Source organism: Ursus maritimus, unplaced genomic scaffold (assembly GCF_017311325.1).
Source record: "Ursus maritimus isolate PB19 unplaced genomic scaffold, ASM1731132v1 scaffold_1, whole genome shotgun sequence".
In the NCBI taxonomy this organism is placed as follows: domain Eukaryota; kingdom Metazoa; phylum Chordata; class Mammalia; order Carnivora; family Ursidae; genus Ursus; species Ursus maritimus.
In genome coordinates, this window is record NW_024423343.1 from 9,242,931 (window position 1) to 9,259,891 (window position 16,961).

Genomic DNA, 16,961 nt, shown 5'->3' on the forward strand with positions numbered 1-16,961 from the left:
ATGTGATGTGGGTGCTGGGGTCCAAGGAAGGGGATCCACACAGTCCATGGAGAGGATTAGAGCCTCTGAGATGAAGGCAGTAACAATAACTGCCATTCCTTCATACCCATGACCTTGGGCCATCCTGGTTCCACGTACAATCCTGACTTAAAATGTATGATTGGTATTTGATTTACTTTATTCCTTTTTCTGGCTTGGATATATCATAGCGTGGAAATATGATAGCTTTTCTTTTAATCAAGGTATGGTTTTCACAAATCAGCACATCCCGTTCTTTAAGTTGACTTCTTTTACTTTTTCTCTGCTTAAAAATCCTTCATTACCTCCTGATGTCCCAAATACTAAACTTCAAATTTCCTGTCCCTGGGTGTCAGACCCTCAAAAATCCCCATCAACTTCCCTTCCCAGAATTAGCTTCCAAACACTCCCTCCCAGGCTGTGTTTTTAGCCACACTCTTCTGCCGCTCCCCCAGTCCTCTCTAGTGAGTTCTCTACTGTTTGTCTGGAGAAGTAAATTGGCACACAATGGCACCAAAGGACATATTGTCTAAGACAATATCTTTTACTCTTTGAACATGACTACAGGTAACAGAGAGACTTCCTCCCCTTTCCTACAAAAGCACATAATTCATGCCTTCCCCCCCCCCCCCCAGAAAGTAGAGACTCAAATCCTACATTTCTCAGCCCCAAATTCAGGTCCTGGCCAAGCAATCAGGCGTGGGGTTACTCGGCTAAACGTCTGTCACCCCCACTAGTTGTAAGTTCCATGAGGACACGGGGTCATGTGCATTGTCTTCACCACCGTATTCTGTCTGCCTGCTGTGAAGCTGTCACTTGATAAAATGACTGTCAAACATTAATAAAGATTGAATGAATGAATCGGTGAATGAGATGGGTTTGAATCCCCCAAAGTTGTTGAAAGCTATAATTACCATTCTGGAAGCTTTTGCAAATCGCAAGTAAGTCAGGATAGGCCTTCAGGTTAAGATTGCTGAACAGTGCATCCAGAACGGTCTTGTCAAATGTCTTCTCTAGTTCACTGAGCACATCATAGACCACTCTTTCCACTGGGACCTCATTTCTACAAGCTTCTTGAAAATGCTTAAAAATATTGAATGGAGAATTATGTAAGCTGTGGATTTACAGGTTATAGAAGATGCAGATCATAAGCCAAACCTTCCGTTCTCTCGTGGAATGTGAGGATGTCGCACGTGTTCGCATGATTTCTTAAGTATTCTCCATCTCAAAAATAGACTCTTATTTGAACCTCTCTGACATTGTTGCACACTTGAGGGAGGAATTTTGAAGAATAAAGGTGGCTTCAAAGTCGAATGATTGTGGGGCCTTAAGAGCCTGGCCAGGATGCTTCAAGAGTGGCCCCGACTGGTAATGAGAGGCCATTCTGTTGACCGGACAGTAACCACTGCCCTCCCCTCAGGACTGACCTGGCCTGAAAGGCTCCAGAAAGTCAGGTGACCACTCTCCCCTGCTATGAACGTGGCCAAAGGGCAAAGAAAATTCGTAAAGACAGGGGCACCTGGGTGGCTCAGATAGTTAAGCATCTGTCTTCAGCTCAGGTCATGATCTCAGGGTCCTGGGATCAAGTCCTATATCGGATTCCCTGCTCAGTGGGGAGCCTGCTTCTCCCTCTCCCTCTACTGTTCCCCCGTTCCCCCTGCTTGTGCTCTCTCACTCTCTCTGTCAAATAAATAAATAAATAAAATCTTAAAAAAAAAAAAAGAAAATTCATAAAGACAAAGTGAAGGCTTGTCCTCAGTGTCTCCAGGAAGACTCATCATTAATCTTCACCTGTGTTCTAGGGCTCCAGAAATGCCTAAAGAGCAAGAAATGATTTGGACAGAGAGTAGCAAGCATTTGCCTCTGGATTTATCCTGACGTGACCCAACTTGCCTGTGAGTTTCAATCATCTCAGGTTCAAGTGTGTCAAATAAGAGGGCTTTGTAATGAAACATTGCCCAGTTCATTGATTTGCTTTCAGTTACTGTTACCCGACTGTATAAATATATCTAAGATGCACTGTAGCGAGGTAGCATCCCCAGTCCCAACCCAGCTACATCGGCACCACCATGTCCTTCCCCCCAGAAGGAATGTTTTCTGTGATGCTCTTTCTCCTGTCACCTCCTAACTTAGAGGATGGTGGTGGTCCCCACCCACAGAAGGCCCTTGGGCCTGTTCACTGCACCCTGCAGTCTGGCATAACATCGGTGGAGCTGGGTATCATAAGGAAAGTCTCCTCACTTACTTGATACTTGTGCTCAGGGATAAAGTCACGGTCTCGGAGGCCCATAAGGAAAGGAAATGGTTTATTTATTGCACTTGCGATCTCCACCTTATTCTCTTTGAAGAGCCTAAAAATAAAGTCATAGAACACCTGCTCCTCTGGGGTTTGGTCTTCTGGGTTCTGGTTCCTTGTGAACATCCTGAGGAACAAAGACACAATACGAAAACATGACATTGAGTTTCCAAGAGGCCCATGGTGAGGGGAAGATTTTAGACATGAAAGACAGTCAAGGGAGAGCCAACACGTATCCAATAGTGTTCTTGCAGAAGGACCAGAATAAATGGAATTTATTTACTGAGAGAGTAATCAAGGGTGCAGTAGAAGAAGACACTTAGTTTCAGAAAGACTCGTATATAGCAGTGAAAGTGTTCACCCTGTGATCATCAAAACCACTGAGAAAGACTTTTACCTGACCCTTCTAGAGAAAACGTTGAATTTAAAAGTGTTAACATCTTTACAGGAATTGATATGATACTGTGATAGTGAAATGTACGCGTCAACTCAAAGGGGGTTTGGGATGAGATTAACATTTAAATTGGTGGACTTCGAGTAAGCAGGCCCTCCATCATGTGGGTGGGCCTCATCCAATCAGTTGAAGGCCCAAATAGAACAAAAAGACTGACCTCTTCATGTAGGAAGAAATTCACAAATAGACCACTTTCAGACTGGAACTGCACCATCATCTCTGCTGGGGTTCCAGCCTGCCAGCCCACATGGCAGATTTTAGAACTGCCAGGATCCATATTCATGTGAGCTAATTCCTTTTTTTTTTTTTTTTAAGATTTCATTTACTTATTTGAGAGAGAGAGACAGAGAGATAGCGAGAGAGAGCATGAGCAGGGGGTAGAGGGAGAAGCAGGCTCCCCACTCAGAGCCCAACACAGGGCTCGATCCCAGGACCCTGGGATCATGACCTGAGCTGAAGGCAGACGCTTAACCAGCTGAGCCATTCAGGTGCCTGTGAGCTAATTCCTTATAATAAATCTCTTTTACACACACACACACACACACACACACACACACACACACACTTTGTCTTTTCTGATTCTCTGGAGAACCCTGACTAATGCAGACTGTTTTTAAAAGAAGTTCACAGACAAAAAAATAAAAAACCAACTAAGGCAATATTACAGAACCTACCACTGAACGGCAAGGTTTTTTTAAAACAAGGTTTGCTGGGCGCCTGGGGGCACAGCGGTTAAGCATCTGCCTTCGGCTCAGGGCTTGATCCCGGCGTTCTGGGATCGAGCCCCACATCAGGCTCCTCCGCTAGGAGCCTGCTTCTTCCCCTCCCACTCCCCCTGCTTGTGTTCCCTCTCTCGCTGGCTGTCTCTCTCTGTCGAATAAATAAATAAAATCTTTAATAAAAAAACAGGGTATGCCTGATTTGCCTTTTTCCATGTATCATCATATTTATAATATGTCCATATTGATATTTTAAAGTCAAATCAGTGCATTTTAATTGCTGTGTAATAATATTTTACATAATTATAGACAATATTTACCTAATAATCCTTTACTGGTCAATGTTTAGGTCTATTCTAATTTTTTGTTATTATGAGCAGTATTTTGGTGAACAACCTTGTTTATATCTCCTTATGTGCAGATAACAAGAATTTCTTTAGCTTATGTACCTAGAAGTGAACTGTAGAGAAACTGGGTACACAGCCTTCAAACTTTTAAGTTGCTAAGTTCTTTTTCAAAGTGATTGATTAGTTTACAGTCCTGCCAGGATTTCGCAAGAGTTTTTCTCTATACCTCTGTAGACCCTAAGTTATTGTCATACTTCACAATTTCAGTCCCTATGGCTATAAGGCCAACTTAATTTTGTTTTTGCCTATATCAGGAGGTATTTTCTGCAGTTAAAAGAATACATGGAGCACATATGATCTGGCATCAAGGCAGAAAATGTCTCTCGAACTGTGCCCCAGGGTTCTTTCCCTTTATCCTGTTCTGTCTGGTGTGTTTCTTGAGATTCCATCGGATATTATATAATTAAAATCGCTGACAGTTGGGACATCTGCGTGGCGCAGTCGGTTAAGCGGCCAACCCTCGCTTTCGGCTAAGGTCGCGATCTTCGGGCGGTGAGATTGAGTCCCACATCAAGCTCCAGGCTTAGTGCGGAGTCTGCTTGTCCCTCTCTTGATCCTCCCTCCGCCCGTGCTCTCTCTCTCTCTCAAAATCACATGCGATGAATGCTATTCTGCTACACGGTATTCTGTAAGCAGAAGACTAAACTGAATATTCTCTGCCTAGAAAAATCCTACTCCTTTTCAAGAGCAGCTTGGTTATCGCCTCTAAGAACTTCCCCTCACATTCCCCTAACATGTTCCATAATCTGTTTGCCTCTATTAGACAGCGAGATCATTCTTGGTTATTCCAGATTGTTCACTGACCACTGTGTGCTGTCATAAACAAGTATGGTAAGGTGTAGTTTTGCGAAAGCCTGTTCAATTTGCCCATTTCATACTAAGTGCGGGCTCTGGATGCAGATGACTTGAGGACAAGTCCTGGCTGTGCTTCTTACTTGCTTTAACCTTGGCCAACTTTCTGAGGTTCAGTTGCCTGATGTGACACGGGAGTAGTAATAGTATCCATTTATAGGATTTGGCGAAGCCTGAATAAGACATGAGTGTTGAGTGTGTAGAGCAATCGAACAGCAAATGTTCCTAGTGAACAACAAAGAGAAGAAATCTCAAGTAAGACGTACAAGGGGTAGACATCCCGCACCCATCTGTGACTGCAGAGGCAAGAATGGCATTCCACACGGTAGAATTAGGTCAAAGATGCCCCTCGCACAAGGTTTCAAGTAACAGTCACAAGAATAGGTGTTTTTCTCTGGCCTCATACACAGACGTGTGTATATTCAAAGTACGACTCGTTCTGTAGCTAAACCTGCCCGTGTAAGTGTTATCTATACGTGGAGACCTGTAAGACCCCTGGATTCCAAACATTATGGTCAAGCCTTGGGAAAGTAATTTTTAAACCCAAAAAGCTTTGTAATTCTGATTCTTACTGCATAAATGGTTCCCCTCGCTGATAATGTCTTGATAAACTTCTCTGTAATTCTAAAAGGTGTAAACACTTGTAAGATTTTTCTATCCCACATTAAGAGGGTCATTGGGACTTCCCCTTATGCATATGCATTAGAATGGAACAAAACCCATTCCTTACCCATTAAAAAGAAAAAGCCTTCTGGTTAAAGATAGTTGACCCAAGACAAGTGCTTTGCTCCCCTCAGATTAGAGGGCCCCCTAAAATGAAAGTAAAGGAATTAAAGACACAACAACTAAGGGAAGGGAGTTAGGTGAGAAATTGAACCCGAAGTCTGAAAGAGCAGTAGTGGTCCGAGTGCTAACTGCTGTCGCTGGTGGCCGAGGGTCCCAGAGGTGAGAAAAGGGTCCAGCATGTCCTGCAGCCCCTGAGACGCAGCGGAGCCAGGGAGGGAGGCGCCATCGTAGGCCAGCAGGGTTGCTTGAAAGGCAAAATACTGACCGATCGGCTCCCCAGCTCCTCTCTGACCACCACCCCCCCAGCATGTGCCACACCCACATCCAGGCAAGATACTAGAGGCTGCTTCTTACAAAAAATATAGATGACGAAGTGGAAAAAAAGGGCTTCACCTTCAGGCCTTAAGGCCTTGCCCTTACGCAGGAACAAACAATAGGCCACACGCATTTGTGCAAACCTGCCACAGGAAGGAGTAGAACCAAAATGAGCAAAGAACAAAAATTACCGCAGCATACACAGAAACAGTGCTGGGGACAGAAGAGAGTTGCCAAGAAACAAGTATTGTCATACAGATAGGAGAATATATGTTGTCCAGGATGACATGAAGAAAAGGCCAGAAAATAAGAAGATGGGGGCTTGGAAATTTAAAATGGTCGCTAAATTTAAAAAGAAAAGAAAAAAAAAGGGTAGCTAAAATCGTTGTAAAATAAGGAGAGAATTTTCCCAGAACATAGTGGGTAAAAATTTTAAAAGGGGGAAAAAAAAAACCCCAAGCAACTAAACCTGAAACCCGAAATGTCTAAAACAGTTATGCAAATCTATAGATTCAGAGGTAAAAAGAAATGAGTAAAAAACATATACCCTGTCCAGTTACTCATGTGTGAAGGCAAGATACTTGTGCAAGCGACACTGTGCTGAGCAGAACATCATGTGACATCGTGTGTCAACCAAACTTCAATGAAAACAAATAGCTGTGCAACGGCTCAGAATATATTTCACTCCTGTACCATCTGCGTTGGTCACACAATTTTCATTTTTTTTTTAAGATTTTATGTATTTATTTGAGAGAGAGAACAAGTGGAGAGAAGAGGCAAGGTGAGAAGGAGAAGCAGGCTCCCCGCTGAGCAGGGAGCCCAACATGGGGCTCGATCCCAGGACCCTGAGATCATGAGCTGAGCCAAGGCAGAAGCTCAAGTGACTGAGACACCCAGATGTCCCTCAAAAATTATTTTAAAGTAGTGATTCTCAAAGTATCGTCCAGGGACGCCTGGGATTACGTGAGACCCTTTCATGCATGACCATGGTCGGAACTGTTTTCATAATAGTACTAAGATATTATTAACCCCTTTTCTCTCTTGTCCTGTCACACATGTATAGTGGAATTCCCCAGGGAATACATCTTCTGTGGGATCACAAAAGATTGACTGCAGAGCCGATAGGAGAATCCAGGTGTCTTCTACTGAGCCAACTATTAAAGAGATCTGCAAAAATATAAAGCATTGCTAATCTTCTTACTAATTTACTGTCCTTTAGAAAACACAGTTATTTTTCATAAAATATGTCATTTATATCAGCACGTAATGAGTTCATTATTTTTTTAATGAATAAATAAATATTTAAGTGCTCAAAGTTTTAATTCCTAATATGACAAATATCAATTGATGTAATCTATATGAACAAAAGCTAGCTTTTGAGGTTCTCACTAATTTCCCATTCTCAAATGACCTAAGAGATAGCTGTTTATTCAAAGTAATAATAGCAACTACGTGATTAGAGCATTTGCATAAGCAAAATGACAACAGCAATGTTGATAAGGACAGGAGGGAGAAGTTTGTGACATTCTTTTATAAGTTTGTGACATGCATCTCCCATAAAGCAGGATAGTGTAATTTGAAAACACGGGTATGAAGAAAATAAATGGTATTAAGCAAAGTAAAAATAAATAAGTAAATAAATAACTAACAGATATGACTAGTCATAAATATATATTGCAACCTCTGGGGAAAGCACTAAAAATGTTTCAAAAGAAACATCATTCATATGCTAGGGAAGAAGAAGAGAAAATGGAGTCATAAAATGTTCAATTAAAACCATACAAGGCAGAAAAAGAAGAAAAAGTAGAAACAGAGACGAGAATAATGAGTAGAAAACAGTTGCAAACATGTAGATATTAATCCAACTACAGGAATACTCTCAATGTGAATGATCTCAATATAGCAATTAAAAGACGGAGATCAATGGAGTGAAAAAAACAAAACAAAAAAACACCCAACTATATGCTGTCTGTAAGAAAGCCACCTTAAACATAAAAACACAGATAGGATCAAAGTGAAGGGATGGAGAAAGAGATACCATGCCAATATTAATCAGAGGAAAGCTGTAGAAGGTACATTAATTTCAGACAAAGCAGACTTCAGAACAAGGAAAATTGTCAGAGTGACAGAGGGATCAATTTCTCTAGGAAGACACAGGAATCCTTAACGTGCATGCAAGTAACAAACTATGTGACCCAAAAATTGATAGAACTAGAAGGAGAAATAGACAAATCCCCTACAATTGTTGAAGACTTCAATGCCCCTATTTTAGTAATTAATAGATCAGGCAGGCAGAAAATCATTAGGAATATAGTTGATCTGAACAGCACCATCAATCAACCTGATCTAATTGGCATTTACAGAATATTCCACTCGACAACAGCAAAATACACATACCCCTCAAGCTCACATGGAATATTCACTAAAATATGCCATATTCTGTGCTATAATACACACCTTAAAACATTTTAAAGGATAGAAATCATTTAAAAATATGTTCTCGGAACATAATGAAATACAAGTAGAAAAAACAGATAGCTGGACAATTCCTGCAAATACTTGGAATTAAAGAATATACATCTAGGGTTAAAGAAGAAATATCAAGAGAAACTATAATATTTTGAGCTAAATGAAAATGAAAACACAACTTATTAAAATTTATGGGATGTAACAAAAGCAGTGCTTAGAGGAAAATATACAGCGTTGAATGCACACATTAGACAAGAAGAAAGATCTAAATGGATAACCTAAGCTTCCACCTATAGAAACTAAAGAAAAAAAGAGAAATTGAGACCTAACGCAAGCAGAAAAAAATTAATCATTAAAATTAGAGTAGAAGTCAATGAAACTGAAAACAGGAAAACATCAGAGAATATCAATGAAGTCAAAAGCTGATTTTTTTGGAAAATCAATAAAATTGATAAACCTCTAGAAAAGCTAACAAAGTAAAGAGAAGACAAACATTACTGATATCAGAAAGGCAAGAGGGGGCCATCACTATTAATCCCATGGATGTTAAAAAGATAGCAGAGAAATAATACCATGGAAAACTCCATGATGAAGAACTTGATAGAAGATGAAACAGAAAAACTCCTTAAGAGACACAAACTACCAAAGTTCACACAAGGAGAAACAATCATCTGAATAACCTGCATCTATTAAGAGAATGAATCAATGATTAATAGGCCTCCAAAAGGGGTGCCTGGGTGGCTTAGTTGGTTGAGCACATGACTCTTGATTTAGACTCAGGTCATGATCTCAGGGTTGTGGGATCAAGGCCGGCATCAGATTCCTCGCTCAGCATAAATTCCGCTTGGGATTCTCTCTCTCCCTCTCCCTGTGCCCTTCCCCCCACCATCACCCCACCTGCACCCCCCTACCCGCCCCCCCCACACAGGTGTGAGTGCACACACGCACGGGCTCTCTCCTTCTCTCTAAAATAAATAGATAAATAAAATCTTTTAAAAAAGAGACCTGAAAAAATGAAAGCACCAGTATTACTAGTGAATTCTACAAAACATTTAAAGAAAAAAATGATACCAGTTCCTTCCAAACTCTTCTAGAAAATAGAAGAGGCAGCACCTCCCAACTCAGTTTATGAGATCAGCGTTACCCCACTGTCACTTCTCAGGGCCTTCCTTTCCCTGCCTGGAGGCCAAGGACTGGCCGGACTCAAGCTTGCTCCTCTCCCATCTCTCGGGACCAGGTGGAGGAGCAGCTGTGGGCTGCATCCTTGGCTGCCAGGAGTGAGGGTGCTGGGTGCTGAGGACCTACCTGGCTGCTCTGCGGGTGCCTTCTTGGGGCCCGGCCAGCACTGGAGTCTGGGTTAGAGGGGTTGCCATACACTTTCAGGTTGCTTTAATTTCTAGCAGGAACGTGTTGATGTCTTTGTCTTGTATTTTTAGAAGACAAATTCACTCCTTCCCTAGACAAATGTGTAACAAGGCAGATCAGATAAAGTAACACCTCCCTCCCCACCCGATTGTATTTGTCAGTACTGGGTCTGCTTTCACTTCCCCTAACTCGTTGGTGTACAGATGCCCTGCTTAGATAAGCTCCGAGCAGAACTAGCCCCCAGCTACCCAGAAACCAGAAGTTTGACAACATCCAATTTCAATGTTACTTTTCCTAAAAGAAACTGTTCTGGGCAGAGTTGTCTTTGGGGGTTTGGGGTAGGGAGAGAGGAGGCTCAGGGGAAACGAGAGGATTCATAGGGCATGGGAGTCATGGAACCCCACAGCAAGGCCTCAGGAGGGCCAGGGAGTTCCACCCACGCCAGCCCAGCTGCATGGATTTTGCAAGGAAATAAGAAGGTCATATGAGTCAAGAGGGCCCCAAGTTTCCCCGGCAGCTAATCTGCTGTGATTTAAGAAATCTGATTTCCCCATTACTTATTTACATGTAATCTTTTTCTGTCATGTACCTGTGGAATGAGTCTGGGAAGACAAAAATAACCAGTGTAGACGCCGACCTTACGGGAGATGGGGATCAAGGACGGGAGGTAAGGACTGACCTGCGGCTGAGCTGGCTGCCTCCACCCGCCATCTTCCACTGCCAGCCCCACTGGGTCATGGAGCTGGCCCAGGATCAACCTTGAGCAGACGTTTACTGCCTTTGTGCCTCCCTGGAGCTCTGAGGAGAAAGTCTACCCACTGATTGAGCTCTCGTACCCATTGATTGTGACACCCAAAGGGGAAAAGTGAAGTTGCTGAACAGTGTGCTGTGGTTATACCAACACGAGGTCCCCCTGCGCCCAACCTCTAAGGTGGTTCTCAGCCCCGGGGCAGAGGACCAAGGCCAGCTCAGTTTCCATGGCAGACAGGTCACTGCTCGTGCTAAGGAAAGAGAGCAGAAAGGTTGGTTTCACTCAAATGGATCCAGGTTGTGTTGAGGTGAGGGGGCATAGGCTATGGGGGCAGGAAGTGAACTCCATGTTTGCCCCTACCACTCTGCTCAGGTGGTGGTGAGAAGGAAAGAAGGAGAACCAGACATTTCAGATCTTCTCTGAAATGGTGGACTGGCCAGGCACACAGGGCGAGGCAGAGCCAAAATGCTCAGCATTATAAGGTGGGGAAGATGTTCCTCAAATCGCTGGAAAGCAGCCAGAGGCCAGAGAACATTCCCTACTCCTGCAACCGCAGGGAAGTGCCAAGTTTGAGCAGAGGGGCCTGGGTGTGCCTTTCTAAGTTTTCTTGAATATACGGGCACTTTACACACGTAGCCAGGGTGATTAGAAAACACTGAGCTTCAACTGGTCACTGAAATCAGGGCGACAGGCTTCACATGGGCTGGGGAAAGGGCTTGGAACTGACATTACCTAGACCTTAAAGGATAATGTGATGCTAGCTACCAACTGCATCACATTTACATTTGTACAGAATGTTTTCCACACGTGGCCGGCCTTCATTCTGGAAAGGATTTGAAGCAACTTACAAAAACACACGGTATCAGCATAAAGTTGGGAGAAAAAGAAACGGGAGCAAAGCGCAAATAAAATAAACAAAATGGGAGGGACACCTGGGTGGCTCAGCCGTTAAGTGTCTAAAGTGTCTGCCTCTGGTTCAGGTCATGATCCCAGGGTCCTGGGATCGAGCCCCGCATCGGGCTCCCTGCTCTGTGGGAAGCCTGTTTCTCCCTCTCCCACTCCCCTTGCTTGTGTTCCCTCTCTCACTGGCTGTCTTTGTCAAATAAATAAATAAAATCTTTAAAAAAAAATAAAATAGGGGCGCCTGGGTGGCACAGCGGTTGGGCGTCATAAATAAATGAAATCTTAAAAAAAATAAAATAAAATAAAATAAAATAAAATAAAATAAACAAAACAGGAGGACTAGAAATCCAGGTGGGACAGTGGATCCAAGACAGGCAAATGGGATCCAGGCACCTGTGGAATCCAGGCCCTTGGTCAGAGCATTGGGTCAAAGCAGGCGAGGCCTGGGGAACCAGAAGCAAAGCAGGATGTTTCCAAAGTATGTTTCACTGAATCCTGCTTCTTCTGGCTCATTATAGAAGTGCTAGAAATTTGCACAAATCTGTTTGCAAAGTATAGAGGGCCAGAGATTTCTACCCTTCTGCCCACTTCTGTTCTTTCTTTCCTCCAAAGAAGTGAACATCCATCTGGCTGGGACAGATTCCAGATTTCGGGATATTGATGAGGACATCTCATGGGGGTTGTGGATGGGGTCCGTGTGCCTACCAGGTGCCACACACACGGGGGACTGCCTGCCACCACCCACTGCCCGTCCTTTCTCTCTCCTTCTCTCCCTTTGTGCGGCAAAGGGGCCGTGAAGCTGAGCTTCTGTTGGGCACAGCTGTCCTCTCCGTGGGGCACAGTGGCCTGGACAACGCCTGGCCCGGACTGCAAGAACCCGCTATGGTGTCTCCTCTCTCTCTCCTCTTCCTGCCTTTAAGCAGCAGACAGACCCAGGCCATCACTCAGCTGGACAATGACATAAATGTGCCAGCTTCTTCTGCTGAGAAGCAAAAGGCTTTTGGCATTCCTCAGGGGTACTCCCTTCAAGTTTACAAGAAAGCCCTAGTTTGCGATATCATGCCTTAGCCCAGATAACGATAGGCTGGAATTTTAGCTTATCTCTCCCACTGTCTTGTTTTTCTTTACATTTACTAGAGAACCAGTCTCCCTAAGATAACAGTTCCTGGACCAAGACCATCTATGCCCATCAGATAGTCCCTGGTTCCTAACACAGAGGTAGAGTTGTTTTCTTTTTCCTCCCTATGACCCGTGGGACAAGAAGATTCTGGCCTCCATCCTGTCTTTGTTTTCCCACCCAGATTTAGGCCAAGTAGGTGGGAATATCTGAAGGCCAGTCAATGCTTTCTTTCTACCTGGAAAGTTCCTCTCCATTTTGCTAAGTGTGCTAAGATCTGACACTTGGAATCATGTAGAGCCCTAATCACCATCCAGAGCTAGAAGTTCATGTGTTACCTTGCCCTTGCTTGCCAAAGCCTCCCAAACTCCCATCTTTGAACACTAATGGGATGTCCCCTGTGTTTATGTCCAGGTAGGTCAGATAACCAAGCTCAGACTGAGCATATTTCTCTGAAGATCCATTGCCCACAATTCGTTCTCTGATACCAACTTTTACTAAGTTGAAGTTTTGGGGTGTGAGTTATCGAAACTGACGCTGGCTAACTCAGGCAGAAAAATCAATTTCTTAGACGCATATTGGGTAACTCTCCGAATTTACAGGACAGCCAAAGACTGGAATAAGAAAATAAGCAGTCTGGGCAGTACGATCCCCAGCCCAGGTCATTCCATGGACCTCAGGTATGTGGTATGCGGCCATTGATTTGGCAGATGTGTTCCTTCCATCCTGATTAGAAAGGAGGATCGGAAAGAGTTTTAGTTCTTCATGACAGATAAGCACATTCATTTACAGTTTTGTCTTGGAGTTATGTCAACTCACCTGCCCTTTGTCATAATATAGTCCGAAGAGATCTGGATCACCTGGACACCCCATAGAACATCACACGGATCAATTACATTGGTGACATCATGGCGATCGGACGGGATGAACAAGAGTTGGCCAGCACACCTACTAAAGAGGAATAAATTATCGACCCTCCACAACAGAGGTGAATCTCAAGAGCATTATGATGACCCCAAGAAGCCACACATCAAAATGCACATACTGTGTGTTTTCCTTTATGTAAAACTTTGATACAGGCAAAAAGAATCTGTAGTAATAGGAAGCGCATCAGTGGTTGTCTGATGCTGGGGTTGGGGAGGAGGCTATCTGCAAAGGGTACGAAGGAACTTTCTGGAATGATGGAAATGATCTATATCTTAATTGTAATTATGATTACATTTGTGAAAACTCATCAAGTTAAATGAACACTTAACATAATAAATAAAATGGAGCTAAAAAGGAATTATACATAATTTTAGTAAATTCTCAATACACATGTCATTGAAATAACAGCTGAAGTTTTCCCATTATTACTATATTCTCAAGCATGTGTTGCTGAGATAGAAACATTTTTATCTTTATTCACATCTATTTCTAGTTTAATCATTTCTGTTTGATCTGGCATTATGTTTCCACACTGCATTTTTTTTTTTTTTTTTTTTTTTTTTTTTTTTTTTTTTTTTTTTTTTTTTTTTTGCCTTTGCCTTTGCCTTTGCCTTTGCCTAATCTATCTCTGGATGGGTCTGAAGGAGGAGAGTCTTGGTTCCAGGGTAGGATGTCCAATGTCCATGAGGGGACTTTTCAGGGTAAGTGGAGGGCTTCAGGTCAACGAAATGTGACAATTGTACAAAATGGTCTGAATCCCTCTCGCTGCCCACGTCCCTACACCGCACAGCGCTGTAGGCTACCAAGTTCTGAGGCACCACAGCACGCTCTCCTCAGCCGTGAGTATCACGTTGTGGACTTCCTGAGGCTCCTACGCTTCCGTCTTCTTTAAGCGGTGACCTTCCAGCACCAGGGCTGGGCCTGTTGCCCGAGCATAGGCTTGGGGATGCTGGTGCCTCCATCACAAGCATGGAAGGGCTCTCACTCGAGCAGGTGAGCCTTGGTTTCAAGGCTTCTTAGACCCCAGAACCGTTTCAGCCATCTTTTTTTTCTGAGGAGCATGGGTGTCCTGGTAAGGGGAGCTCATGGGCAGAACACATTTGAGAACTATTGATTTAAATAATGTCAAACAGATTTGTGTTCTCACAGACCTTACATGCCAATGTACACAGGGAATCTTTAAAGGCTGTGTGGAGGGGGTATTCTGCCTTCCCTGAAGTGGCTGTTCTGGAGTCTTCTCCTGAGCCCAGCTCTGTCTTAGACCGGACTTCCTCACATCCCCGGCTCCCAAATGGCTGCCTGGCCCCTGACCGCTTTCCTGCCCAGAGGTCTGCCTACCGTTATGTGATTTCAGGTTATATTCAGGTTCCCTTTTATCTCAACTTTCTTAGGCAATAATTTTATCCTGACAAATGATGGACATTTCTGAGTTACCTCCCCTCCCCTTTGGTTTTTGTTTGTTTTGTAAAGTTTGACGATTTCTAGCAAATTTATTCAGTTGTATAACCACTACCACACTTCAGTGTGGGAACATTTTCATCCTCCCAACGTACAGAAGCAGGACAAGTCCTGGGGAAGTAGAAGTAGGCAGGGAAGCACACAGATGGTATGTTCCCAGTTCCCTCCCATGGCCCCTGGGGCCGGACCCCTATGCCTCCTCCCTTCCACACTCCCCTCCCCAGGCTGGTCCGGATGGCAGAACCCCCCACCTCCCCCAAATGCCCCGGAACCTTACAAGTGTCTGGTCGGAGATGGAGGGAGGCAGCAGGCACTGTCTTCAGCTTCCTGCACGATCTGCTCCAAATACTTTCACTTTTCTTTTCTCCGGAAGCCTGGCCCTCACTGCATGTGGCAAAGCACAGACTTCCTGTTTCACCCACTGGCATCTCCCTGCTGTTCTCTCCGTCTTCCAGGAGTGATCCCTGGCTGCTGGACGCAGGAAAGGGGCAGGAGCAGGTGGCAGACCCAGCATCCAGGTGGGTTTTTGTCTCAGCTGCTTTATTCTTCATTTTTGCTGATTAGGCTCTGACAGCTGATTTCCTGGCAGCAGCTACAGGGGGGAATCCAACTCTTGAAACTGTGAGCCTCTCTCTTGGTAAAATATTGTCTTCCAAAGAGAGAGGTATGTGGGATTTAACCAGAGACTCTGAAAAAGGGGGACAGATGTGGGAGTAGTGGGGGAGCAGAGACACAGCTCAACTCTTTTTTCCCTAAATTCGAGCCTGTTGTTATGGATGGAACCAAGATTTGCTCCCTACTCTCCTCTTCCGTGCTCTGTGATTTGCACTCTGCCCCAAATGGGCAACTCATTTATTATCCATTGTGCAAGTAACTACAGGTAGTTAGTGGGAAAGAGACAATGAGAGAACATTTAATTTCCCCTCTAGTGTTTCGTGAACTTTTTATATATTTTCCTTAAGCACATTTATGATTGCTTCCTTGAAATAAATTCCTGGGAATTCCTGGGAAATAAATTCAAGGGAATGCATACTTTAAAGTATCTGACCCTGATTGCTTAATTAGCCTCCAGAACATTTGGACCTGTTTACGTTTTCACCAGGAACATCTGTGATTATTGTTTTTATTCTTCTTTCGTACTGTCCCAACTACTAGTGAATTGCCATGCTTTTTTATATATTTATTGCACATTTGACCTAACCGCCTATTTATGTCTTTTGCTTTTTTTTCTACATGGATGTTTGCCTTTTGCTTATTTGTTTTTAAGACTCCTTTACATGATAAAAATCTGAACACTAGCATATGAGAACCAATATCATGTACTAGTAAAAGGGGGCTTGAGTCAGACAAGCTCTGCTTTGCCAACCTCGGGTAGTTACTTAACCTCTCTGCACCTTGCTTTCATTCTTGAGAATCATAACAGATAAGGAACCTGGTGGATATTATGTTCTGATGCTGTTGTATAATTAATCATCCTAAATGTAATCCCAGGGCCATTTCCTCCTCGTACCACGTGTTCGTTCTGGCTTTCTCTGGCTCTGTGCTGATCTTTGCAGTGTTCTTCCCCATATGATAGATTCTGTCTATATCATGGATGCTAGATTTCCCTTCCACCTGTTCTGAATCTTCCAGGATTTCTTCACAATTATAGACCCCTGATGGCATCTTTTCTTTTCCAATACTGTTATGGATTATTCTATTTTTACAATATGTTTCTTTTTTTCCTGTCAAACTTAAAGGATGTGGGAATGAGTAGAGAGAGCAGGGTTGCTCAATCTAGCATTGGGATTAATCCTGGAAACAGTCATTAATTACAGTGTTCTCAATCATACACAAAATGAAGCTGGACAAATGGGATCTCTATTTTGTTTTAAAAAAAAATCTCTGGGTGATTGAACTTTTTGTTAGTATACGTTTCTTGACAATTTGTCAGGAATGTCATCTGTAAGTTTTCTGCCTATTATAACTTATGGATATTTTCTCCTGGCCTATCAATGACTAATTTTTATAAATGTCGCATGGGCCTGGGAAAGGCGTGTGTCTGTCCTGAGATATGAAATTGATACATATAATAAATCAGTTATTAATTATGTCTTTCACATCTTTCATGACTGTTTGTGTTTG

The 16,961-nt window shown here is 43.3% G+C and overlaps 2 protein-coding genes across 9 annotated transcripts in view; one reads left to right on the top strand and one right to left on the bottom strand.

The window, feature by feature from the left end:
* Nucleotides 1-15,229, bottom strand: part of SP140 (SP140 nuclear body protein) — a 62,045-nt gene extending 46,816 nt beyond the window's left edge. For 5 of the 8 annotated variants that reach the window (XM_040639285.1, XM_008690368.2, XM_040639291.1 and 2 more), the window contains exons 1-5: nt 15,115-15,200; nt 13,272-13,403; nt 9,622-9,772; nt 2,264-2,441; nt 933-1,101 (exon numbers count right to left, since the gene is read on the bottom strand). In XM_040639285.1, coding sequence (XP_040495219.1) covers nt 933-1,101; nt 2,264-2,441; nt 9,622-9,689 — 415 coding nt within the window. In that variant the 5' untranslated portion in view covers nt 9,690-9,772; nt 13,272-13,403; nt 15,115-15,200. Of the gene's footprint in view, nt 1-932; nt 1,102-2,263; nt 2,442-9,621; nt 9,773-13,271; nt 13,404-15,114 lie in introns of those variants that run through there. The other 3 variants (XM_008690367.2, XM_008690369.2, XM_040639304.1) reach the window with 3 other exon arrangements.
* The window catches only part of SP110 (SP110 nuclear body protein), a 38,460-nt gene continuing 34,952 nt past the window's right edge, over nt 13,454-16,961 (top strand). Inside the window, 1 exon segment of the mRNA XM_040639330.1 lies at nt 13,454-15,355. Coding sequence (XP_040495264.1) covers nt 14,988-15,355 — 368 coding nt within the window. The 5' untranslated portion in view covers nt 13,454-14,987.